This window comes from Notamacropus eugenii, chromosome 4 (genome assembly GCF_028372415.1).
Source record: "Notamacropus eugenii isolate mMacEug1 chromosome 4, mMacEug1.pri_v2, whole genome shotgun sequence".
Lineage (NCBI taxonomy): Eukaryota > Metazoa > Chordata > Mammalia > Diprotodontia > Macropodidae > Notamacropus > Notamacropus eugenii.
Window position 1 is genome coordinate 21374053 of NC_092875.1, and position 27598 is coordinate 21401650.

The 27598-nt window shown below is 43.6% G+C and overlaps 2 protein-coding genes across 2 annotated transcripts in view; both read right to left on the reverse strand.

Moving 5' to 3' along the window:
- LOC140499107 (uncharacterized) overlaps nucleotides 1-27598 on the reverse strand; it is a 392730-nt gene that overhangs the window by 49632 nt on the left and 315500 nt on the right.
- Nucleotides 18306-21395, reverse strand: LOC140498692 (LHFPL tetraspan subfamily member 7 protein-like). Its single transcript, XM_072599563.1, has 3 exons — nucleotides 21092-21395; nucleotides 19211-19349; nucleotides 18306-18568 (listed from the first exon to the last, which is right to left on the reverse strand). Exons 1-3 carry the CDS (start codon nucleotides 21341-21343, stop codon nucleotides 18306-18308), a joined length of 654 nt encoding a protein of 217 aa, XP_072455664.1. The 5' UTR covers nucleotides 21344-21395.

Consider the following 27598-nt stretch of genomic DNA (forward strand, 5'->3'; position numbering starts at 1 on the left):
CACTGGGAGAAATCTTTACATGCTTGGGGTAGACACCCCCCTAACTCATTGACAGATTTGAGGTCTGTTGGCTATCCTCAACCTGGTTTAGCCCATCTGCCCTGATGGTTTACCAGGGTGTGACCACTGTGCATGCTACAGCTTCTTGGAACCACAGGTGAGTGTTCAGTGAGAGGTGGACACCAACAGTGGATGAGCAGCCCTCACATCAGAGGTGCTAGTCACTTGTGGATGAGTCGTACATGTTAAGAAAAGATTGCAACATTATGGTATATGTCCCTATTCAGAGGACTCAAAGAACCATTGGTTCAGAAACGACTATGCTCTCAAGGACCCTCTTCTACATCACAGGTCATTTTGAACAGCTCAACAGCAACATGGAGGATGTGTGGTCCAAAGGGTACTGATGGCCTGAGAATAAGAAGACCAGGATTGCTGTTCCAGCTGTCACTTACTAGCTATGTGACTTCAGGTAATCTGGCCTCAGCTCCCTCCCCTGTAAAAAAGAAGAGGGGTCTGGAATTGATACCCTCTGACCTAGGGATAGTACTAAGCCTATACCCCAAAGAGATCTTGCAAAAAATTTTAAAAGGAAGAGGACGAAAAGGACTCACATGTGAACAAAATTTCTCTAGCAGCTGTTTGTGGTGGCAAAGAATTGGAAGCAGAGGGTGCGCCCATCAACTGGGGAATGGTGGAACAAGTATATGAATATGATAGAATGCTGTGGTTCATTAAGAAGACTTGTATGAACGGATGCAGAAGGAAGTAAGCAGAACCAGGGACACTGTACACAGTAACAGTAACAACTTTGTAAAGACTTTGAACGATCTAAGAACTCTCCTTCATTCAATGACCAATGACAATTTCAGAGGATCAATAAGGAGTGATGGACGCTGGGGTCAGGAGACACACGTTTTTGGATGTGGCCAATGTGGGAATTTGTTTGGCTCGTCTTCTTTGCACGTTTGCTACGAGTTTTCTTTGCTTTGTTTTTGCAAAGTTTGGGGGACGTGAGAGAGAATATCAGTTTTTGTTCATTGAAAAAGGTTTTAATTATTTTTGAAAAATTAAAAGATAAAAAACCCAAGTTCGCATCCATCACTATAAATCTCTGTTCTGTATTTGCACAGCACATTGCCTGGTAACACATAATCTGTTCATGGACAGGCACTGCCTAACATCTTGGTGTCTGTCTCCCAAAACCACCTGAGGTGATTTCCTTGGTACAAGGAACTCCCAGGTGAGGAAACTGCCTCCATCAAAGCAGGATATCACATTATCAGTGCCTTCAAGACTTAGAGAACTGCCTGGAGCACTGGGACATTCAACCCAGGACCAACACAGTCAGGATGTGGCCCAGAAGGGACTTAGAGGCCAACTGTTTATTCATAGATGCCTTATGCCCTTCACAAAGTAGATGGTAAATAAATGCTTATTGAACAGAATTATGGATGCTCCCAACCTAAGGTACTTTCCAGGTCTGATATTCCCTGTTTTAAGGCCCTTTCAGCTCTGACATTCTCTGCTCTAAGGGTACTTCCAGTTCAGACATCCTCTCTTCTAATATCCCTTCTAAATGACATTTTGTGTTCTAAGATCTCTTTAATATCCTATGCTCTTAAAGTCTCTTACAGCTCCAGCATTCAATGCTCTAAGGTCCCTCCCAACTCTAATATTCTATGGTCATAGACCACAGGACCACCTATCTACTCCAATCCCTTGATTTTTACAAATGAGAAAACTGAAGCCTGGGAAGGTAAGTGACAAACCTAAGGCGACACCGGTAATAAACATCAGAGGTGGAATCTGAACCCAGGGTCTCTGACTTCAGAACCAGTCTTTTTCCACCACAGTGAACCACAACCCTTATTTAAAGGTTCCGACTAACTGAGGGCCCTGAGTCCTGACGGAAAGATTTGTGGGACCAAAATGAAAGGATCTGTTCTCTTTCGACGAGCTGGGCCATACCAGAAAACCACTTGGCTTTTTAAGATAGTCATATCAAGGAATGGTGACTTCAGCTAATCTTTCTTCTAAGCCCTCCTATCCCTGTGCCCAAAGAGGAAGAGATGCCCTGGATACAAAGTCCAGGGAAGGGCTTGACAAGTCTAAAGAAATATACAAACATAAAGAGAGAGTGTACATGGTTATGAATGTACACACACAAACAGTGATTAAGAACCTACTAAGTGCCAGCCACTGAGTGGTGCAGGGGTGGGGGGTACGATACAAAGAAAGGTAAAAACATAATTCCTGTTTTCAAGGACCTTATAGACAACACGCAAATAACTACGTACAAACAAGATGGATACAATGTAAAGAGATGGTACTAATCAATCCACCAGCATATAGGAAGCACCTACTGTGTGCTAGACCCTGGGTATACAAACACAAATGAAAGCAGTCCCTGCACTCATGAAGCTTATATGTTATTGAGAAGCAGTATGGAATAATGGATAAAGCCATAGCCTTGGAAAGGTGAAAGACCTGGGTTCAGATCCTGCCTCAGACTGTCCCTAGCTATGTGACCTTTGACAAATGATTTCACTTCTCAGTATCTCAGGCTACCCTCTAAGATTCACCTACCAAATTATGTCCAGATTTCCATCCCACCACAGGTGGACAACCTTCAAACGCCAGAGAAATCAGTCTTATTATATAGAACAGTACCCACTCTCTGACATTCTTACACCCTGATGGAGACTGGGCAGAGTGGTAGAGAGGAAGGAACACAGGATTTAGATTCAGAGGACTGAGTTCAAATCCCAAATCTCCCATTTACTACTTGTATAACCCTGAACAGGCAGCTAGGTGGCTCAATGGATAGGGTACCAGGAAGGACATGAGTTCAAATCCAGCCTCAGACACTTTCCTAACTGCATGATCCTGGGCAAGTCACTTAACCTGGTTTGCCTCAGTTTCCTCATCTGTAAAATGAGCAGGGAAGGAAATGGCAAACCACTCCAGAAAACCCCAAAGGGGGCCACAGCAGATACAACTGAAATAAATGAATAACCTTGGACAAGTCATTTTGAACCAAATAGCCTTAAGCTAAGAGACACTTGGGTTCAAATGTGGCCCCACTGTGTAACCACGGTTGAGTCATTTCACTACCCCAAGCCTCAGTTTCCTCATTTGTAAAACTGAGACAATATCTGAGATAAGACTCACATGAGAGTATGTTCACACCTTTGCAGATGGCAAAGCATCAGATAAATGTCAATGACCACATCCCCACAATGCCTTGTGAAGTCAAAATGTCCATCTTACAGAAGAGGAAACAGGCCAAGAGAGAAGATTAGTGACTTGTTTCGGGGGCAAGGGTTCGAGTCAGGGTCACTTCCACCTGGTATCCTTCATGTCTCTTCTAAAGCCCTCCCAGCCCCCGTTCTAGGGCCCCTCTCAGCCCTGACATTCCCTGTTCTGTAACGTTCCTTCCAGCTCCGGCATCCTATACACCATGTTTCAAGATGCCCTCCAACTCTGTGCAGGCTAGAGGTGAAGGAAGGACAAGTCCCTGGAGGACTCTCCATCCCATTCAGAGCCAGGGGTTGCACCTGCCTGAGGAGGCCAGCTGGAGGAAAGGAGGTCCCCTGGGCAGCTTGCAGTGATGGCCACTCCCCTATTTCCCCCACTGAATAACCCTGTGTTCACCCTGCAGTTGGACTCAGCCTCTGGAACCGGATACAGTCACTGTTCACAGTCTCCAGCCAAGGACAATAGTTAGGCTGTGGGTTTTTGTCTTGAAAGTTTGGGGGGAGTGGGAAGGGAGGGCCAGTGACTGCCAGAGGCATGTTAAGGGAAGGTTTTCTGTTCTGAGTCATGATTTCTATGGCTAAAAATCAAACCTAGGAATCCTTTCCATAGGCCATCTTTACTGCAGGAGTGGTGACCAATAGCTGCTCCTCAGATCCCACACTGTTACCAAAGTGGGTTATCTCAATGGATGCCCACCCTCCCCCCTGCCTCAGCCAGCCAGGCATGGGATCTGGCCCTAAGAAACTCAACTCAAATCCTACTTCATGCAAGAGATCTTTACTAAACTATCCCCCACCCCAGAGCCTTCTCTCTAAGACTGCCCTGTTTATACTGTCTATACCTTGTATAGACCTAGTTACTTACATATCATCTGCCCTGGTAGACTGAGAGCCCCTGCAGGGCAGCGACTGTGTTTTTGCCTTTCATTGCATCTCTATCACGTGGCGTGGTGCCCCGACACATAGTAGGTTCTGTAGTAATAATGTTTGTTGACTGCTAGAGCTGAAATGATCTTAAGGCAGAGGCCACTAAGTGCAACCCCTTCATTTTACAGATGAGGAAACTGAGGTCCAGAGATGTTAAGGGACTTGACCTGCTGAGCATCCCAAAGCTAGGGTCACAGGAAAGATTTGAACCAGGTCTTTCTGAGACCAATTCCAGACTGCTTACCATTCTACTACACTAATCTTTTTCTCCTTAAGCCTTCTCTCCCCCAGGCTTTTTACATTCAAATTTTCATTACAGTTATCTGGGGCCACACCTTCTCTTTCAAATGGATTGGCAGCTCCCTGGGGGTGGCCATCAGAGCTCATTCGTGTTTGTCTCCACATGGTCAAGCCCAGCACACTGGAGAGAGAGAGAAGGGGGAGGAGAGAGAAAATGAAAGGAAGGGCCAAAAGGAGAGAGGGAGAGGGAAAGGGAGAGGGATAGAGAGAGGGAGAGAGGGAGGAAGAAAGAAAGTGAAAGGAAGGGAGAGAGAGGGAGGGAGAGAGTAGGGGGAGAGAGAGGAGAGGAGAGGAGAGAAAGAGGGAGAGGAGAGGAGAGAGAGAGAGAGAGATGCACACACATTGAGTCTTGATCTCTTCCTTCACCCCCACCCCCCACCATGTTCCTTTGGATTTACTTTATATAATGCTGATGGTGATAAAAATAATAATAGATAGCACTTCATAGTACCTAACGGTTTGTGAAGAACTTTTATGTATACTATGTCATCTTACACTCACAACTATGCCCATATTGCAGATGAGAAAACTGAGGCAGGTAGGCAGAGGTCAAGGGACCTGCCCTAGGTCACACAGCTAGTAAGTATCAGAGGCTGGATTTGAACTCAGGTCTTCCTAACTCCAGGCCCAGAGCTATATTGTGCTACACACATGCACAAGTATATGTGTGTACGCATATGTGTGTACAAGCACATACATACATGTAAAATATTTAATTGGAAAAACAACTGACCTGGAAAATAGATCCAGGAGAGAAAATTTAAGAACTATATATTTTTTAAAAAAAATACAGATACTATGAGATATCTGTTTACATCCAAGTGGCATACTACTTGAGTATTGAGCTTTTAGATGGTGGGAAATATGTACCACTCACTCCATCCTAGAAAATTGGTTATAGATCCAAAATACTAGAAAGTCATAAAGCAGCAGTGGGTGGTATAAAGGGTTCTGTATTTTTGGTCTGGAGCAACTAGGAAGTGCAATGGATAGAGCACCAAGGCTAGAATCAGGAAGACCTGAGTTCAAATGTGGCCTCAGTCACTTATTAGCTATGTGACCCTGGGCAAGTCACTTAACTTTGTTTGCCTCAGTTTCCTCATCTGTAAAATGAGGTGGAGAAGGAAATGGCAAGGAGTTTGCCAAGAAAACTCCAAATGGGGTCACAAAGAGTCAGGCATGACTGAAACCACATCAGCTGCATTTTTGGTCTTTGTGACAGTTTTTTGTTTGGTTCTTTTGATGGTTACTAAAGGAAATCTGTGGGATGGCAGATGTTCCTGAGGTACCCATGGCCTATGGCCCCTCCACCAGCCTTACTGTTTCATATTCCACCAGTCCCATTGTTCTGATTCTGTACTATATCTCAGTTCTCACATTATTCCTTGGTCTGCCAGTCTCATCGTTCCATGTTCCAACAGCCCCTTTTTCCCCAATATCATTCTTCCAGCATCCACATTCATATATTGCAATGGCCCCATCCTGTTATGGTCCCAGTACCCCAATGGTCCCATTGCTCTGTCATCATTCAGCCAGCTTCACACCCCCCCCCCCCCAGCCTTAGTTCGGTGTACACAGGCCTTTTGTCATGCACCAGAACTTCCCTCTGAAGCTTGCAGACCCATATCTAGGCTTCCCCCTTGGGGAGCAGGGCGCCCACACACCTGTTGAACTCACACAAATGCCTAATCTAATGCACTATGGCTCTCCTTGTTCTTGATGTTATATTTTTACAGACAACAAAAAAAGTCTAAGTTGATATTCTTGCTTTTTGTAAAGGACTTCTTACACAATTGCATTCATTTGAATTTTCTGTGGTCATGGATGAAGGACTGGCCACATCTTCTTTAAGCATTCCTGATGTGAGTTTTGGAAGTATGTGGTCTTTGTCCCCAAAATGTGTGTGTGTGTGTGTGTGTGTGTGTGTTTCAGGCATCTTTGCCTCTTGTAGTGTTGAAACTGAAAATAATGGTTCTGTGAAAGATTTCCTGTGGATTGGATTTATTCCACTTAAGACCAAGATGGCAGCACAAAGGTGTTTGAGTGATATCCTGGTATGATTTCCCTTCTCTTTCCTGGGCCTTTTCCTCTCCCAGCTGACCAAATGGAAGACCATGGGTTGTTTTTTAATTTGGTTATGAAGATGATCCCAGAAGGGTCAGAGCCATGCCTGTCTGGGTCAGGAAGAAAGAGGAAAGAAAGTGGCTTCTGCCATGAACCACTCTACTTAATCCCTACATTTTGGAGTGGGTACAAAATATTTCACAGCTCTTTCCCTTTCCCTTCTCCCTTTCTTCTCCCTCTCCTTGGAGACTGATGTGGTGAGCAGGCAACATAGTAGAAAGAATTATCAAATGTGGTACCAGAGAACTCTGAGTTTGAACTATAACTACTATTACTGCCTGCAGTGTGAAACTTTCAGGAAGTCACTTAAATTTTTCTGTGCCTCATTTCCTCCTCTGTAAAATAAGCTTGTTGGTCTAGGTGATTTCTAAGGTCCCTAATTTTTATAATTTTCTCCTTAGAGCTTCTCCTAGGGCAGGGGAGCTGAGCCCAAGATAATAGGAAGGAGCTCACTCATTCTGGTTCAATGTCCCTCTTCCCTAACACCAACCCCATTTATTAAACGCTTGCTGCCTTCCAAGTGAAAGGCCTTGGAGTCAGAAAGACTTGGATTCAAAGCCTGCTCTGACACACACCAACTGTGTGACCTTGGGCAAGTCACTTAAGCTCCTATCAACCTAGGCAACTTTCTGAGATTCTAGAGGGAATTTCCTTATTGAGAGTTCCCTATGCCAATGAAATCCCAGATCAACCTTCTCCTCCCCTCCAAAAAGTGTTCTAGGCACTGTAGATGCTAGACATATAAAAACAAAAATGAAATGTTACTGCCCTCAAAAAGCTTATATGCTAGATGTACACAGGTAAGTAAATGCTAAATACAGAGAATCCCAAAAGTCAGTGCTCCTTAAGCCTTATTAGGTTCTAATAAGCTTAAACTATACCAAGACCAAATAAATGCAGTGGAATTTTAGGGAAGGAGCTCCTCCTGTAACCATCCCAGGGGATGGAGCAGAATCTTTTCCACTCATGTTTCCTCCTCCTGCCCTCATAATTCCAGTCCTTTTCTTTCCTTGGGGTGTTTGCCTGGTTTTTACCATCACCCAGACTTCACTGGCATTTCATTCTTAGCCCACCTTTCCTCCCTTGATTATTCATTTTATATTTTCCCTTGGGACTTTAAAGATGCGACAGGGGCCCAGGAGCACAAATCAAGCCCCATCATCGTTAGATATAGTGCCACAAAGGTTAAAGGTCATCTAGGCCAATGGCCTTAATTAAAAGAGAGAAAAGTGGGGCCCAACACGGGGCCTTTAAGTCCTGTGGCTATTGAGTAGCAGAAACAGAATTTGACCCCTAGTCCTCTGAGTCAGATGATGCTTTTTCTTTGGATAAAGGCTCAGAATGGGGACTATCCCATCTGCACTCACAAAATCCCCAGGTATCACTTACTCAAAGCAGGAAGTCACTTGGAGGGCAAACCTCATTCATGGATTCTCCTGGAAATGAGACCAGTGTAGGAAGGAGAAAACAGGTGTGGGGTGGGTAGGCAAGACTCTGAACTGTTTACCCTAGAGGACCCCAGGCTGCAGCCTCTGGAATTTTAGGGCATTAGGGATGAGGAGAGAGTTAATAGTCTGAAGGTATGTACCCAATAGCACGATTCAATTATCTTTGAAGTGCCGACTTTCAATCAGGAATATACCTGCTGCTCATCAACACCAGCAAAGAGAGGTGACTGAAATTGCTGAAACCAATCCTAAGACCTCCCTTCTTTGGAAACCGATTTCAATAAATGGGTGGCCTCTCTGGCTGTTATGGTCACAGAGCTTGGAAAATCTGTAGCCATCGCCCTGTTCAGGAGTAAATTAGGCCCTTCCTACCTTACCCACCCCCTCAAGACAGGATGTTCCAACAGGGTGTTCATTCACTTGGTAGGAAAGTCACCGACCCTCTCCTCCTCCTCCTCCAAATCCAAACGGTCTCTGGTTAAATAGCCCCAGAGAAGGATGAGAAAAGACTCCAGGTCATGAAAGCCTGGGTCTTTTTTGTAGTAAATAATGCATATGCGACTTGGCATCTAGATTCAGTCTCCAGGGTGATGCTGGACTGTTGTGACTCTACCTTGGATGCTGTCCTGGTCTGAGGGAAATCCTTCTGTATGATATCAGTCGATGTTGTGGCTTTTATGGTATTATATATCCGTGTCACCCAATTTATGAGCACATGTGATCTCCATGTGGTGGTATAATATATTTTATATGGGTTTTGGCCCTGCCTTTTTTTTTTTTTTATTGTAACTTGATTGTTGTTTCAAAAAAAAACAACAGTTGCAAACTTTGGTCCCTATGGTCTGTGTCTTTTCAGAACAATAAAATCGTTACTGGTTGGTCTCTGTGGTTTTGTTATTGGGTGAGGGGATATTTGCAGGAAGTGAAGTAAAATGATGATGACGACGATGACGATGATGAGGATGAAAACATCTATGGTTTACAAACTCTTTCGAGCAGCCTGGTGTAGTAGATAGAACTAACCTCTAAGTCAGGAACTCCCGGGTTCAAGTCATGTCGTGTCTCTAACACACACTGGCTGTGTGACCCCAGGCAAGTAAGTCATTCTAGGCAGCCCTCCAGACCAAGTGGAAGGGAAGGTGTGGACCTGAATTGGTCAAGTTTCCTCACCCAGGAGTTCCCTTTGCCACTAAAATCACAAGCCAATCCCCATCCATATTCTTAAACATTCTGTAGATATTATCTTACTTGTTCCTCACAACAGCCCAATGTAGTAGGTGCTATTATTATCCCTGTTTCACAGATAAGAAAACTGAGGCTCAGAGAAGTAAGGTACTTGCCCACAATCATACAGCTAGAAAGTTTCTGAGTGGTTATTTGAATTCCAGTTTTCTTGGCCCTATGTTCAATGTTACACTTGTGTAGAGAGGAGGTGGAATTAGTTGATAAGCACTAATTAGTCCCTTTCTGTATATATATATATATACCAGACATTCTGCTGGGTGAAGCCATCTGTGCCCTGTTATACATATACATATAAGTGCACTGATATATGCCAGGTTCCATTCAAAGTACTGAGAATCCAGATACAAGTAAAAATAATAAGGTTCTGCCCTCAGGGAACTTAAATTCTAATACAGTCAAAGGAAGGTGAAAAGGCTGGGGAGACAAGAGAAGGTGCTTGAGCCAGGCAAGATGAAAAAAGATTCCAGAGAGGCAAGAAAAGTGGGAGAAGGAACCTGACTGGTCTGGACGCTCTCTCCTAAAATGGAGGTGCAAGGAAAAACTGTCAAGGGGAAGGGGATTTGAGGAGAAAAGATCTCTGAGTGTGAGAAAAATGCTGGGGATGGGGAAGAAAGACTTGCCTGGAGAGGAGTGAAGGACCTGTTCTAAGGCCCCTCCCAGCCCTGATATCCCCTATTCTGAGGCCCCTCCTAGCCCTGACATCCCCTGTTCTGAGGCCCCTCCCAGCCCTGACATCCCCTGTTCAGCGGCTCCTCTCCACCCTGACATTTTGTATTCTAAAGATGCTCTTTTAACATTTCCCATATCCCAATAGACCCCTCACCCCCATGCTCCCGTTGTGGAAACCAGTCCCCTACTGCAGCCTCCCTGGGTCTACTCACATTATCCACACCTGGGAACTTTTCAGGCCAAGAGTAGAGGACCCGTCTGTGACCCAGAAGCTTCCCAGTCCCCTCTGCACGTGATCCAGAGGCCCACTGAGCCAGAACATCTACCTCTGTTTCCCTTGTGCACAGGACAGGGTGGGTACCTTGCCTCTAACAGAAGATTGTGGAAGTGCAGATGTGTCACAGAACTGGATGTTGTCTCCTGGATGGAAGAACTGAGGATCCCAATGCTAGGACAGAAACAGCTCGGATGTCAACCAGTCCACCCCCTTCATTTTGTAGAAAAGGAAACTGGGTACTTGCCCACATTCACTGGGTAATAACCCTTAGAGGCAGGATATGAACCCACATCTGAGACTTAAGAACCAGCGCTCTTATCCCTGTACCACATGGTCTTCTGGGGAGGTGGGGCAAAGAAGCCTTGTAGAGTAGCCACAACTGCTTAGAACTGACCACCTAAGCAGCCAGAACTAAAATCTCCATTTCTCCATAATCCTTCCATAGAGTCTGTGTGACCAACCCAACTATGAGGATACAACTTCTGTTGAAGGCTTGAGAACCCTTTGAACCCAGGGGTTTAGACCTATATATTATGCCTTTTTTCATAGACCAATGGACTTTAGAAAGAGAAAAACGCTAATCTGACCCCACTGTCTTTCAGAAGCAACCTGTCCAAGGTCACAGATAAACCTGTAGAGATTTGAACCCAGGTCCTCAGCTGATCTAAGTCTTTGGCCAAAAGTAGATCTGGATGACAAGAGGATATAAGGGGATGCACTTTGAGCCCCTTAGGAAAGAGATAAAATGTAATCTCAAAGGAAAATTTAAACTGGGTAGAGGAAAATCTTCCCAGCAATGATGAGATCTATTCCCAAGTGGGATGGGCTATCTTCAGAGCCCTTCAAAGAAAGGCTGGATGACCACTTGTTGGGGATGTTATAAAGAGGATACACATCCTTGGGTAAGACAAGATGCCCTCTAAGGTCCCTTTGAACTTAAAGATCCCATAATTCTGTGGTGGTAACTCTATGCAAACGAAATCAGAGTTGGAAAGCTAAGCCATTCTGGGCAGGAAAGCCTGGTCTCAAAGCTCGCCCTCCAGGGAAGGAGATGCAACAAGAAGAATTTAACCATCTGAACACTTATCTCCTGTATCCAGGCTGTTGGGAGGATATTTTTAAAAATATTGCCAGTGTGATGGTGGGCATAGTAATGCACTGTTGGCAGAACTAATGAATCTCAACCATTCTGGGAAAGCAATTTTGAATTATGACTCACAACTTGGATTAGTGGTTCTAGTTTCCAGAGAATGAGTCCCTATCCAGTGTGCCCCAATATCAAACAGCTAACATCTTTTTAATATCAATATACCAATTCATATCCATTAGCTTTTACCAAAGGATATTTACTGACAAGATATAACAAGGACCAAAGTATAATAACATCCTGCAAAGAGTCTGGGACATACTTTCCCATAGGTACAGCCTTACTTCGAGAGGGAATGATCTCAAGCTTAGAAAGCATGTGTGTCCAATGATTAACTCACAGCTTTTGTTTGGATGGATGTTCTTTCTCCTATTGTGAAATTCTTGTGAAGTTTCCCTGGGGCCTGGGTAGTTCCCTGATGGACCCATGGCCTGGGTCCCTGTAGAATCCTGAAGCTGCCTCCTCTCTGCATGTCTGGCTTGTTTTCATCTGCTCTTTAGAAGACTTGTTTGTCGTGGACCAGTCTCTCTGAGGACGTGGCAATAGTGAGGGATCTGGAGGGAAGTGTGAAACTCTCTCCCTGTCCTCCCTTGCTGCCCACCCAGCCCAGTATAAGCTTCCTCAAGATACCAAAACTTGACTCCAATAGCAGTTGTTGGAAAAACTTCTACTGGAATCTTCTTATATTCCTAGATTTAATTCTGTAAGGGGCAGCTGGTTGGTACAAAGGAGGGAATGCCTAGCCTGGAGTTGGGAAGACTCGTCTTTGTGAGTTCAAATCTGGCCTCAGACACTTACCAGCTGTGTGACTGTGGGCAAGTAATTAATGCTATTTGCCTCAGTTTCTTCATCTGTAAAAATGAGCTGGAGAAGAAAATGGCAAACCACTCCAGTATCTTTGCCAAGAAAAACCCAAACAGGATCACAGAGTCTGAAATGACTGAATAACAATCCTTTAAACCAATCTCAATATATTTCCTATGTAGCATCACTTCATTTCATCCACTGATTTAGAGCATTTTATTCCTTCCAAATTGAATAGAGACTTTTCTCCACTTAGTTTGTGTTTTTGCTTGATTGATTATATTATGTTGATTATGGCGTTCATGCCAGGTGATACATTTGATTGATTCTGTAACTCAAAGGGGGTGTTCTCACCTGATCAAGACTAAAGCAAACAGTAAGTGCTTAATAAATGCTTTCTGATTGTTGCAATGTCATATAGTAAAAGGACATTCTATTACATTCATGAGCCACAAGTAACATAGTCATTTCTCAATCAAGGGGCATCTACTTTGTTTGTGGTTCACAAAAAGTCCTGCTATAAATACTGTAGTGTATATGGGGCCGTACTTTCTATCTGTGTGCCAGGCAATGTGCTAAATAAATCCGGGAGATTCTAATAAAAGCAGAAACACAGTCCCTGCCTTTCAAAAGTCCATATTCTACTAAGCGAGATAACCTGAGAATAACTATGTACTTATCACAATGAAAATACAAGTAACACCAGAAGAAGATATGGGATAAGGGGAAGGGAAAGGAATTTATTTATAAAGCACCTACTATGTGCCAAGTACTGTGCATTGTTCGAATGCAAAATGTACGCTTGCCAAAAAGACTATTTTATGGGGAACTCACATGGGGCAGGCAATCACACAGTGGTCAGAAGGAGCGATACAAGGGCACTCTCAAGGTCTCTCTTAAGAACTTTGAATTTGATTGTACAACATGGGAGACACTGGCACAGGACTGCTCAGCATGGCATGCCCACATCAGAAAGGGTACTATACTCTATGAGCAAAGCAGAATTGAAATAGCACAAACAAATGGGTAAATTTGGAGTACCCATGCTAAATATTCACATGGACTATGGTAGAGCGTTCTGACCTTGTATTGTTCTGATCAGCCACAGTCAGAGACACTGAAACTTCATTTTATCGTGATGATGTCATTTTGGTCCTCTTTGAGAACAAAGGACAACAACCAACCAGCCAACCAACTGTGCTAGACACCAAATATTATCTCATTTGATCCACACAATGACAGAGAAAAAAGGTGCTATCATTATCCCCTTTGTACAGTTGGAAAAACTGGGGCAAACAAGGTTAAGTGACTTGCCCAAGGTCACACAGTTAGTAAGTGTTTGAGGTTAAATTTGAAGTCAGGTCTTCCAGATTTGAGGTCCAGCTGCTACTAGGGGTAGAGGAGGGAAGCTGGGATTTGAACTGAGACTTTGAGGAGTCCAAGGAAGCTAGAAGGCAGGGAGGAGAAGGGAACACTCCAGGTGTGTGGGACAAATAATAAAAAGGCAGCAATTAGGAGATGGACTGTCTGATTCAAGGAACAGTGAGAAGACCAGTATCCCTGGACCACAGGGCACGGAGGGGAGTAAAGGTAAGAAGCCTGGAAAGGTAGGAAGGGTCCAGGTTGTGAAGAGTTTTAAAAGCCAAACAAAGGATTTTCTCTTTGATCCTGGTGGTCCTCAAGAGCCATTGGTGATTAATGAACAAGACAGGAAGGCAGTCAGATCTTTGTTTTAGGGACTTCCCTTTGGCAGCTGTGTGGAGGCTGGATTTGAGTAAAAAGAAACTCGAAGTGGGGAAAGAAGCCACAAGGGAAGGAAATCTAGCCATGGTGAGATGACAGGCTGCACCAGAGTGTTGGCTGTGGAAGATGAGAGGAAGGGACAGACAGGAAAAATGTTCTGGAAGCAGACACTCACAGACTTGATGACAGATTGAGTACGTGGGCTGAGTGTGAATGAGGAGTTGCTGATGACACCAAGTTTGTAAGAAATCGTGATTTCTTTCACAGTCATAGGAAAATTGGGAAGAACTGGGAGGGCTTGGGGGTGGGGGGAATAAGGTTGAATATGTTGAGTTTGCCGTACTTCTGGGATATCCAATTTTAGATCTTCCAAATGTAATTGACATATTAGTTCTGTGAAATTGCTTCTTTTTAAAAACCATTGTCTGTTAAGAATTGGCACTCTGGGAGGGGGAATGCTTTAGGAAAAAGCAGGGGATATGAAAAAAATTGTTAAACATTTAACATTTGTTAAAATCATTGAGAAACTACCAAGTAGTGTACTACAATGAAGCATCCGAGGGGGATGTGGGTAGGGTAGGGCCTCCCATGACTCCTACTCAGCTGCCGTAGTGGGTACCCCATCCTGGTTCCCCTAGGAATCTCCTTCTCAATGATGTCTCTATTCCTGTCAACCAATCTCAGGCCATTTCCTGTGTAGCATAATCTCATTTAATTCAATGGCTCAAAGTATTTAACTTCTTCCAAACTGATTTTCAGCTCTGGTTTTTTCATTAAGAATGCTTGAAAGTCCTCAATTTCATTGAAAGACCATTTTTTCCCCTGAAGTATTATACTCAGTTTTGCTGGGTAGGTGATTCTTGGTTTTAGTCCTAGTTCCTTTGACTTCTGGAATATCATATTCCATGCCCTTCAATCCCTTAATGTAGAAGCTGCTAGATCTTGTGTTATCCTGATTGTATTTCCACAATACTTGAATTGTTTCTTTCTAGCTGCTTGCAATATTTTCTCCTTGACCTGAGAACTCTGGAATTTGGCCACAATGTTCCTAGGAGTTTCTCTTTTTGGATCTCTTTCAGGAGGTGATCAGTAGATTCTTTCAATATTTATTTTGCCCCCTGGTTCTAGAATATCAGGGCAGTTTTCCTTGATAATTTCATGAAAGATGATGTCTAGGCTCTTTTTTGATCATGACTTTCAGGTAGTCCCATAATTTTTAAATTGTCTCTCCTGGATATATTTTCCAGGTCAGTTGCTTTTCCAATGAGATATTTCACGTTATCTTCCATTTTTTCATTCTTTTGGTTTTGTTTTGTGATTTCTTGGTTTCTCATAAAGTCATTAACCTCCGTGGTTGATAAATTTAAAAAAAATATTTTGATAAAGCAATTTCAATAAAATTGGTTCATTTTTGTAATCTCACATATTTTATTTTGTGCATTTAAAAATATGGTTCTCAGAAGGTTCCACAGGCTTCACCCTACTACCAAAGGGGTTCATGATACAAGAGAGGGGTAAGAATCTCTAGTCTAGATCTATGAGCGTATGAACTTGGAGACAAGCAGTTCTAGTTTCAAACTCAGCCTCTGCCACTTACATGTATCACAAGCAAGTCACTCCCCTCCCTCAGCTTCAGTTTCATTTGCAAAATGGAGATGATGATTCTTATACTGCTTACCACACCCAGAAGAGCACAGGGTCGTTGGTTAGAGAGAGAAGAGACCTTCTGGGTAATGGACTCCAAACCCAATTAAATAAGGAAATTATATATTTTGCAAACTTTCATTGACTATATAAAGGTGAGTTATCCCAGAATGTCAAGTTTGGAAGGGACCTCCGAGACCATTTAGTCTAGCCCTTACCTGAACAAGTATCCTCTCTAAAAAACCCCTGAAGGGTAAGTAATCATCCAGTTTTTGGCTGAAGACTTCCAAGAACAGGGAGCTCATTACTACTCTGTGCAGCTCAATCTACTTTGGACAGTTCCCTTATCATTAGGAAGTTCTGACATCATGCTGAAATTGACCTTTTCTAACTTCCACCCAGGCTATGCCTCCCCACTGGGGTCTGGTAGAAAAAGACTAATCCTTCTTCCTCAGATACTTGAATCCAGGTCTCATATCTTTCCTGAATCTTCTTTTAGGCTAAACAGGGCCAAGTTGAGCCTTTCCCCTTCCTGAACATTCTATCATTATTATGTTATTAAATCTGAACTCTTTACATTTAGATTTTAAAAAGAGGTCTGGGTGGCACAGGATGAAGGGCTTTAGATTTGAATTCAGAGGAACTAGTGTTGAATCTCAACACTGCTCCAGCTCTGCAGATGGCCTTGGGCAAGTTACTTCACCTCTTTGGGCTTCTCTTTCTTCATTTGTACAAGGGGGTTAGAATTGATGACTTTAGGTTTTAAATCTACACTGATTCTAAACTAAATAATAACAGTATTAACTTTTCAGTTCTGAGTCCCATTACGAATCTGTCTAGGGACTTATAGAATGTTGTTGCCTTGTTAAAAATTGTTTTTACATGTAATTGGAAAAAATATATAAAAATTTTTAAAAAGAAAAGTAGGATTGAGTCAGTTGCACATTTTCTATTTTCCTTGGGATCGTAACTATAAGGACAGTGAATGGAGCTCAAAAAACCATACATGACTCAACCCTTTAATTCTAGGTACAATTCCTTAAAGTAACTCTAAAACGTTTTTCCTTCTTTTCTCAAACTAGTCTAGGAAAGGCAGCTAGGTGGTGAAGTGGATAGAGTACCAGCTCTGGAGTCAGGAGGACCTGAGTTCATATGTTTCCTCACACACTTCCTAACTGTATGACTCTGGGCAAGTCACTTCACCCTGTTTGCCTCAGTTTCCTCATCTCTAAAATGAGCTGGAGAAGGAAATGGCAAACTACTCCAGTATCCTTGCCAAAAAAACCCCAAATGGAGTCACAAAAAGTTGTACAGGGCTGAAATGAGAATAATTCTAGGAAAATGATTCTATATTGTCCCTGGATTTGTTACCTAAAACTAGACTCTTAAAACCACTTGAAGTCTGTGTGTTGTTCATGTTATTTTTTAAAAATATACTCAAATACTCAAAATAAAAATGATGATGATGATGATGACAATGTCGTTACCTTCTTAATCTGGGGAAGACACTAAAAACTGGTTTGGCTGGCATGCCTCAGGATTGATGCAGGATAAGGCTTAATTGACCCAGAGACTGGGCATTGGCCCCCTCTCCATTGTGCTACTTGCTTGTTGTGGCACAGTTAGGGTGAAGTGTCCTGGATCCCTGCCCCTTATTCCTCATTCCTTATTAGTCAATTCAGAGAATACCCTCATTTCAGGGGTCTAGACTACTCTATTGCCTTGATCATGGCAGTTTCCTAATAATGCCAAGTCAGCTCTTGGTCTAAAATTCTATATAAGTTTGAATCTTGAGTGGTGTGGGGGCTTTGGATGGGAGGACACATCTTGGTTGTATGTCAAGCGTGCCCATGGATCTGGTTACAATGGTGGAGGGGAGACCCAGCTATGTTGTGTGGTATCCTATTGGTATCCTGCCCTCCTGGTGTGGCAGTGTGGTTCTTCAAGAGCCCTCCCCCTGTGCTCTATATTTTGAAAAACTTTTCATAGCATTGTCGTCTGTGTTTCTATTATACATATCTGACACTTTGCATAATTTTGTCTGTCCACATTTCTTGTATTCTTCATATGCGTCTCTTTCAAGGATGCCTTAACATCCCTGGCTCAGGAGATAGAAAGGATAGTAGAGACGATACCAGCCACAGGCTTTTATCCTCATTATCCTCATTTGAATCATGGATGCCTTGGGGAGTCTGGGGAAGCCTATGGTCCTCTTAGGAGAATTATTTTTTAAATAAAGGAAATAAAATATGTTTAATATGATTGAACATGTGTAGCCTATATCAGATTGCTTGCCGTCTTGGGGAGTAGGAAGGAGAGGGAGAAAAAAATTTGGAACTCAAAATCTTATAGAAGTGAATGTTGAAAACTGTCTTTTACATGTAATTAGAAAAAATAAAATACTATTAAGTGGGGGAAAAACGTAGGAAATGGTAAATTTGAATTAGAGGTTAGTGAAAGTAACAATGGCATTTTTTCCCATCCAAAGTTACAGACTCCCTAAAATCTATCTGCGTACTCCTTTGTGGAGCTAAGTTAAGAGCCTGAGATTTGTCCAAGTCTATTATTTGGCCCAGAGAATAGGTGACTTGCCCAAGATCACACAGAGAGTTAGGGGCAGGTCAGCAGCCTCTTAAACTCTACTGATCTCTGGGCAGTGAGGTACAGGAGCCACTAGGTGGCAGCAGGAAGCAATAATTTGCAGAGATGTTGGATGTTTAATCATTTGGCTCTGAAATCAAGACATTTCTTTCAGTGATGGTGGAGAAAAGGATCTTCTTCTCCTGCCTCTTGTTTAGGTGGAATCTCCCCACGATGGACAAGAGGCTGGTGAGGACCAGAGTGAAAATGGCGGTGATGTAGCCCCAACCCAGGTGGCATAGACCAGCACTGTACACGGCGGAAGGACCCCAGGCATCCTGAGCCACCTGGGAGTCCAGACTGAATGGGAAAAGCAATAGGCCCAGGAGAGTGGTGATGACTGGAGGAAGACAAGAGGAGAAAGGCATCTTTACTGGGTTGCTAAGTGTTGTGCTAAGCACCATTAGATCGTAAGGTCCTTGAGGGCAAGCACTGTCTTTTGCCTGAATGTCCAGTGCTTAGCACATTGTGCTGCAGAAATATTGGTTGATCCAAATACAGAAACAAAGCAGGCTCTTTCCTTTAGGGAGCTTAGATGCTAATGGGCCGGCTCTATGACTCTGCTAGTTTCTGATGGGCCTATGAAAAGTAGAGTTGAGTAATCATCTGGTCCAATGTTATCATTTTACAGATGGGCAAACTGAGACTCAGAAAGGCGTGACTTCTCCAAGTAAAAATAGAAGCATATGGTCATAGAACTAGGACTGGAAATGACCCTAGAAGCCACGAAGCCCAATGTTCTCATTTGACAGATGAAGAAAGTGAGGCAGTGGGGGAGGGAGGAAGGATATGAAGTTATTCTCCCAAAGTCACTCAGGGAGTAATAGGAAAGCTGGGATTTGAACACAGGTCATCTGACTTCCAAATCCAGAGCTGTTTCTGCCAGATTGTGGGAAGGTCAGTTTTTTTATCTGACTGTATCAGTTTAGAAACAGGAACCTGCTCAGTCAGAAATGCAGTTGTGAGTACTTAAGGGACTCACCCGATGTTGCTTGTATGTACTGCGTTGGGATGCGCCCTTTCACAGGGCAGAAGTCCTCAGGGAGGATGGTCCAGGAGAGGAGGAGCAGGGCCCAAAAGGCCAGCAGGAGCCAGCCTCCAAGAAGCAGAGCAGCTGAAGCCTAGAGGAGAGAAAGAGGAGGGTGGATACCCCAGAAACCACAAAAGCATCATTTTCAATTCAGCCACTAGGGAACTTCCCTTCACACCATGTCTTGGAAGAAGAGACCCAAGTCAGGTTATCTCCTCCCTGGCACTCATTTGTTTTTGTTGTAAAATGAAGATCTCTTCAAACTGTAACATTCTATGTGGGAGGAAAAGAACCCCATTGTTCAGTTCCCCTTCCCTATCAGCTAGTTGTAATATGGACAGACAGTATTAGTATTATTTTTATAAAGATCACTGGATTGAGAGTCAAGAGACCTGGGTTCATCTCTCAACCTGGTCACTTGCTGTGTGACTTTAAGCTAATTGCTTCCCCTCTCTTGGCTTTAGTTTCCCCATCAGTAAAATGAAGGATTTGTAATACCTGTGTGACCTTTGACAAATTACACATTCTCTGGACCTCATGTTTCCCTATCAGTAAAATGAAGGATTTAGAATACCTGTGTGACCTTTGGCAAATCACACACTCTCAGGGTTTCAACTTGCTCATCTGTAAAATGAGCAGTGGAACTAGATCTCTTACAGTTCAAAATCTGAGGACCCCAAATTATCTCAGAACTCTTTTGGCCTCCTAAATCACCTCCCAGATTCCTTATCTGCAAAATGGGAGTCAATCAATCTATCGGCAGGCATTTATTAAGCACCTATGGTGTACCAGGTGGTGAGGATACAGAGTCTACTCTCAAGAAGAATATTCTTCCACGGGAGAAACTTTTCAAGACCTCCTTCTCAGAGTGGCTATGAGCCAAGTGCTCTGGGAACTGAAAATGTGGGTTAAATTTTGGGTTATAACCTTGTGCCTCTAGAAGGCCCCTCTTAAACTGTCCACCTGTTACTGAGGACTGATCAAAGGCATGTGTGTGTTCGTCCTTCATTGCCGAAGAAGACCATGCCATCAGAGAAATAATAACATGACTTGCCCTTGACTTTGTTTTGAGTGAGGGAGGGCTGTGCGGGTCACCAGCCTCACTTCTCCTCCAGAGCCATCTGAATCCAGTGACTAGATGTTCATCCGGATGACTGGAGATGACCCAGGATGAGGCAATTGGGGTTAAGTGACTTGCCCAAGGTCACACAGCTAGTGAGTATCAAGTGTCTGAGGTGAGATTTGAACTCAGGTCCTCCTGACTCCTGCACTGGTGCTCCATCCACTGCACCACCTAGCTGCCCCTGAGGGCTGATACTGCTGAAGTCAGATCATTGGTCAGTCCCTTGGGGAAAAGGCCCTGCCTCTCATCACCTTAGACTTTTTTTTCCTTTTCACTTCTGTTTATCTATTGCTCAGCAGACTGCCCAGCACATAATCAGTCCTTAGTAAAAGTGTGTTGATTGCCTGAGGAACCATCTCTTAAGCCTCTAGAGGCAGCTAAATGACAAAGAGTGGGTGGAGTGGTGGGCCTGGAGTCAGGACGTCTCGAGTTCAAATGTGACTTCTGGAACTCACTAGTCTGCACTAGTAGGTGACCCTGGGCAAGTCACTTAACCTCCCTCTGCTTCAGTGTCCTCACCTGTAAAATGGGAATCACAATAACACCCACCTCCCAGGGAGCATCAAATGATGCATTTGTAAAGTTCTTAGCACTTAGTAGGTGATTATTAAATACTCATTTCCTTCTCTCCCTCCCTCCCTCCTTTCCTCCCTCCTTCCCTCCCTCCCCTCTGGAGGACAGCCACTGAGTTTGCCCTAAATGATCACTACCTTCCAGGCCAGGTCAGGCATGTCCTCCAGGGTCCTATAAGCCACGCAAGTCTGGTTCCAGTCATTACCCTCAGTCCAGGAGCACGAGGCAAAGAGTCCAAAAGAATAAAGATCACTTTGGAACCAGGCAGGGGAGATTAGGCCCAAGGCAGATATGAAGACCAAGGAGAGAGTCAGGGCTGAGCCCACACTGTCCCCACTGTCCCTCATGTGGAGTTCCAGGAAACAGGCCTCAACACCTGCTGCGTACATGAGACGTGGAGAGGGCTTCTCTCTGATAAATTTGGTCTTTTATTTTGGACTCTGTCATGGCTCATCTCTGGACCTCAAGGTCATCTGAAAAACAGAAAGGCTCAGGGAGACTTCTAAAGACGTTAGTGGTTTTTAGCATTGGTTTCCAAGATTCCAATGGTTCTGACTTTCCCTGTTCTAAGGCCCTCCCAGGCCTGACATCCCTTGTTCCTCACTCTGCTCTGCCCCTCTGTTTCATGTTTCCTCCCCAGTGTTATCTGGTGATGAGCTGCTTCTAAACTTAGCCAGGCTGGTCCTCATTGGACAAACGCAATCCTCACCCAGCCCACTCTCTATGTCTTTCCAGCTTAGAAGAACCTGCTCAATTCTGTGCTCTGCAGGTGTGGGCTTAGAGAACTTAAAGACAGAGCCATATGACATGATGAAGAGGCAGTGCTGGAGGTAAGATCATGCACACACATAATTGACTAATCAATCAACAAGCATCTACTATGTGCTAGGTCCATTTCAGTGCTCTTAAAATGAAACCAGTCTGAACTTATGTATGTATGTATGTATGCCCACATACACACAGCCCTGTCTCCATGTTATTTAAGAATTTGTCTTCTTTCCTGCTTTAAAAAATGCTGTGGGTGAACTAGGTCATAGAGATTTATAGCAGGAAGATACCTTAGAAACCATCTGGTCCGAGGGTTCTTACCTGGACCCTCCATGGACCCTCGATGGGGGCGAGGGGGATTTTAGGGGATCTCTGCCAGATGGCACAGTGGATAGAGCATAAGGTCTAGAATGAGAAGGACCTGAGTTCCAACCTGGTCTCAGACACTTTCTAGTTGTGTGACCCTGAGTAAGTCACTTAACAGCTTTAGGCCTCAGTTTCCTGATCTATAAAACCAGATTGATAATAGCACCTAATTTTTAGGGTTATAGTGAGCATAAAAAAAATCAGCAGATATAAAGCTTAAAATGCTACATAATTGCTAGTTATTATTATTATTTCAGACCCACATAATTTTTCAATCTTCCCTTAGGTACAGTCCCCCCAAAGAAATAGCTAGAGTTATAGAAGGAGCAAAATACCACCTCTGCCATTTACCAGCTATTTAATCTTGGCCGATTTAATTCCCTTCTCTTGGACTCAGTTTCCCTATCTGCAAAATATGGGGGTTGGATTTGATAAACCCTAAGGAAATTCCATAATTTTATGAGCTCCCCATGCAACAGTCCAAGACAGTGTAGAGTTGAACTGGAGTTACCTTAGAGGATGCCATGTTGGTGTCAATTTCTCCGTTCAATTTCCAGGTAATATCCTGGGAGGAGAAAGCTAGACATTCATCCTAGTCCTTGTGGCCCTGTATTTGGGAAGGCATGCTTTGTCCTTCCTGTTCTAAAGAGCAGAATTTCACCCAACCAAAGGTGCCTCTAATCTTATCATCCTCATGACATGAGGGTGGAGGCAGACCTGGTCACAGGTGAGGTGATTCTTAAAGGGCCAACCCAAAAGAAGGCTTTCAATCAACCCAATGGCCTTGTCTCTTTCATGGGGTCATAGATTAAAGTTGAAAGGGACCTTTCAGGTCATTTGGTCTGGAGGAGTCAAGTACCCAGTCTATGATGCTACCGAGTGTGACCCAAACCAGATCAAAGCAGAGTTCCTTTTTTATTTTAATGTCTTCATGTAGTAGTAAAATATGTATATTAAATATATCATAATTATATTATATAAAAATCATATGTACATATATGAACATATATACAATACAGTGCATATATATGTATGTATATACAATTATATATAAACATACCTATACATACACACTATCCAGAGTGTGTATATGTATTTACATATGTATATATGTGTGTATATGTATATCGAGGTATTTGTGTATCTATATATATATATACATATATATGTCTGTGTATAGCTGTAGATGTAGATAGAGACAGAGACAAAGTGTGTGTGTGTGTGTGTGTGTGTATGTGTGTGTGTGTGTGTGTGTCCAAGTCAATATGTGACCTTGAAGGCTGCTAGGTGGCACCATAGTGCATACAGTGCTGAGCCTGGAGTCAGGAAGGTTCATCTCCCTGAGTTCAAATTTGACAACAGTCACCTAGCTGTGTGATTCTGGGCAAGTCACTTCACTCTGCCTCAGTTTCCTCATCTGTAAAATGAGTTTGAGAAGGAAATGGAAACTACCCCAGCATCTCTGCTGGGGTCACGAAGAGTTGGACACAACTGAACAGCAACACAAATCCTTAGATATGATCCAATGGTCCTCATTGTCACTTGAGTTTATCACCAATGATCTAGTCTAACCCCTCTCTTTCTACTGGAAGACTGAGGAGCCAGAGATTATGACCAAGTACCAAATGAAGTTAGTGATGATGGAGCCTATAGTGATACTGCAGAACCTTCCCCCAAGCCTAGCCCAGTCTAGAGAAGCTTTGGATGTTGAGTCTAGAAAAGAACTTTCACAGGCAAGAGGGACTGGACTAGTTGTGTCTGGCCCTCCAGGCCAAATGAGTGGCAGCTGCAAAGGATGCAGATTTCAGCCCAATGTTAGGAAGACCATAGTTGGAGTGATCCCAGCGTGAATGGCCCTTGGGTCTCCTGCTCATCTGAAGTCTGTTCAGGTGACTGCCCACTGGGGATGTTCTACAGGACACGGTCTTGTCTTATTCGGTGTCTGAGGTTCCTTCCGCCTCCAAGATTCGAGGTTCTCTGAATGCGCACAGTTATTTAAATGATCTCAGAATCTCAGATCAGCAGAAATAACCACTTCTAATAAAAACCTTGGAAATGAAGGAGGCAGTGCAGTATGGTAGAAAGAGCTCTATCTCTAGAGTTAGAAGACCTGGCTTCAAGTGTTGGCCAAGTCTCAGCCTTCTGAGCCTTCAGGCTGCCATCTGTGAAATGGGAATGGGGGTGATAATCCTTGTATAACCTATCTCACAAGGTTATGAGGAAAGGTTTTGTGAAATCTTCACGTGGCAGCTATCTAGTCCAGTGCATAGAATGCTAGTCCTAGACTCAGGAAGACCTAAATTCAAATCCCACTACAGATATGTAGGAGCTGTATGACCCTGGGCAAGTCACTTAACCTCTAAATTTCAGTTTCCTCAACTGTAAAATGGAAATGATAATAACACCTCACAGGGGTGTGAGAATCAAGTGAGCCACAATATATAAAGCACTTTGCTGGTATAGTAAGGGGTGTCTGGTGTGTGACTCACAGCAAGGCAAGAATAGCCATGTCTAGCATCTCCCCCATCTCCCTCTTATCTCTAAGGGAGATTTTGATTCCTACTAGAGGAGAGGGAGCAGGAGGCTAGGACCAGGCATGGCCACCATTCTGCTCTCCTAGTACCTAGCTACAATTCTGTCTTTTCTATTAAGAATTACTAGTATGGACAATTTAATTATCAGGTCAACTGTCCTTTAATGGAGAAGAAGGGCCCCAAGATTAATATCCGAGGCTTGAATTCAGTCCCACCAAATAGTAATTCTACAATGGACACACACACACACACACACACACACACACACACACACACACACACACAGACCCCAAATAGCTAAGCTACTCATTTGTGCAGGTTGATAGCAAACCAGAAATCAGAAAAACATACATATGGGAATATATAAGCAGACATTACAAACTGAAGGATCTTTTTCATTACAGAGAGAGAGAGAGAGAGAGAGAGAGAGAGAGAGAGAGAGAGAGAGAAGGAGGAGGAGGAGGAGGAGGAGGAAGAGGGGGAGGAGGAAGAGGACCTAGGTCTCATGAAAGGGACCATTTCCTGAAGTGTTGCAAGCTGGCAACTGGGACATGACAAAGTCTTCCAGCTCTTCCCATTGTGGTTTCTTCTCAGAGACTTTCTCTCCCTTCAGAAGCCTACGGAGAGGTTGACTTCCCTCTCCAAACTGGAAGTTAGAAGAACCTAAAGAGATTTAGGTTCTTTTCTCTCCCACTCTCGCCGACTCCACCCGCCCCTCACACAGGCAAGAAGCGCTGAGTAATCAGTCTCAACCAGTGAGGACAGTCTCATGCAATTGGTCCTTGCAATCAAAGGCTACTCGTATGTTTATTATTATCATCTTAAATCAATATAGAACTATCAATGATTGTTAAGTCAATTTACAAGTGTCTATTATGTGCCTACTATGTGCCAGGCATCGTGTCGGGAACGCAAAGACAAAATGAAGTGGTTCTGGCTCTTGAAGGGCTTACTTTCTATAGGATATGGGAACATATATAAGTAAATATAAACCCCATTCAAAATAAATCACAGAAACTGAGAGCAGAAAGGGGCCCTTAGCAGCCATCCAGTCCAGCCTGTACATTAAAGGAATCTCCTCTATTTCCTTTTCTCTAAAATGAAGTGCACATAATCATGTCCCTTCTAACCCTGGTTTTCAGTGACGAAGCACATTACAGTTGATGCAGCATTAGTCTTGGAATCAAGAAGACTTGGGCTCCAACCCAGCCTTTAGCACTTAGTAGCTGGGTCACCACGGTCAAATCTATCCTTTACTCTTTGCTGCCTCAATTTACTCATTCATAAAAAGGGGATAATAATGCCATAGGACCTGCCCCACTGGGTCATCTTGATGACTAAAAGAGATGATAAGTTAAGTACTTCACCAGCCTTAAGGAGCAAGAGGAGTGCCAGCTGTTCTCAACACACCAGCCTGACTCACTAGGATGCAGCAGCTTCATAGTTACTGGCACCTTACCATTTGGTGATTTGCAGATGCTTGAGCAGGAAGGATGACATCACAGCCAAAACAGGCATCATTTCACCCGCATGGTCCATCTTTTTTGCCATTCTTTTAATTGGCGAGAATTTCTCCTAGAGCTCATGGACTGGGATTGGATGTGTACCAGTGCTTTGGACAGGATGTGCCAAATCTAGTCTGTGTTCCCCAGGGAACTCTCACTCTTGCAAAGGAGACACCTTAAATAAACAGTAGAATGCTTAGGACAGCTAGATGGCGCTATAGTGCACAGAGCCCTGGGTCTGGAGTTAAGAAGACTCATCTTTCTGAGTTCAAATCTGACCTCAGACACCTACTAGCTGTGTGACCCTGGGCAATTTGCTTAACCCTGTGTGTTTCAGTTTCCTCATCTGTAAAATGAGCTGGAGAAGGAAACAGCAAAACCCACTCCAGTATCTCTGCCAAGAAAATAGGGTCATGGAGAGTCAGACATACCTGATAAGACTCAACCATCTCATCTATAAATAACTTCCAACCTCCCAGCGTTGTTGTGAAGATCAAACAAGTTAATTTTTTGTAAAGCGCTTTGTTTGCACACCATAAAGCCCTAAGCTATGACAAGCCAGATATTTGGTGAGGTTGCTGCTTTATCATCAATGAATACACACTTGACGTGCCTAGACCATGGAGAATATCACAGTGCAATTCGGGAAATGGCAGCTTGCCTTGGCTTTTCTCTCTGGTTCTTGTGGGATTTGGGTGAAGAGGGTGGGGAAACAGAAAGGGGTAAATATGGTGGGGAGAAAAGGGAGGATGACCCGGTTGGGCGGCAGCATTTTCTCTGACTGGTCAAATAAAATGTAAATGTAATATAATATAATTAAAATGTAAGTTCCTTAAGGGAAAGGATGGATGTCATTTTGTATGGGTATTTTCAATGCTTGTTTAATTAATTCTTGTTAATTGGTCTGCAGTTCAGCTGGGTTCTGTTGCTATCAAAGGCAATTCACATACTCATTCAGTGAGCATGTATTAAGCTCCTACTATGTGGTAGGCCCTGTACAGGCCATGGAGTATAGAAAAAGGACCCAGTGAGTTTCACTCTTTATCAAAGGCTCAGAAAGCACTCCTAACTCCCTCATAAATGCATATCCTTGGTCATAGAGCCCTTTGCTTGAAAACCATCAGGGAGGAAGAACTCACTGGTTCCCCAGACATGCCATCTCACTTTGGGATAACTCTCTCCCCTTTTTTTTCCTCTTACCTGCCTGCCCCCTTGCCTCAGACCCTCATCAACTCTTGCCTGGAACTGCAAAAGCCTTCCAGTTGTTCTTGCTAACTTAAGTGTCTCCCCTTTCTAATGTGTCCTTCACATTTCTGTCAGTTTTTGGGGTTTTTTTTGAGATAATTGGAGTTAAGTCACTTGCCCAGGATCACACAGTAAATGTCTGAGAGTCAATATAAATCCAGGTCCTCAGGTCCTTCTGACTCCAGGGATGGTGCTCTATCCACTGTACCACCAAAAATGCGTATGC

Bases quoted from the DNA above. Each gene is read 5' to 3' on its own strand.
- LOC140498692 (XM_072599563.1), bottom strand. From the start codon at position 21,343: ATGTACGCAGCAGGTGTTGAGGCCTGTTTCCTGGAACTCCACATGAGG. The intron at 19,350-21,091 runs GTAGTGATCATT...TCTCTCCTCTAG, and splicing joins TGCCTGACCTGGCCTGGAAG to GCTTCAGCTGCTCTGCTTCT. The intron at 18,569-19,210 runs GTGAGTCCCTTA...GTCTTCCTCCAG, and splicing joins GTACATACAAGCAACATCGG to TCATCACCACTCTCCTGGGC.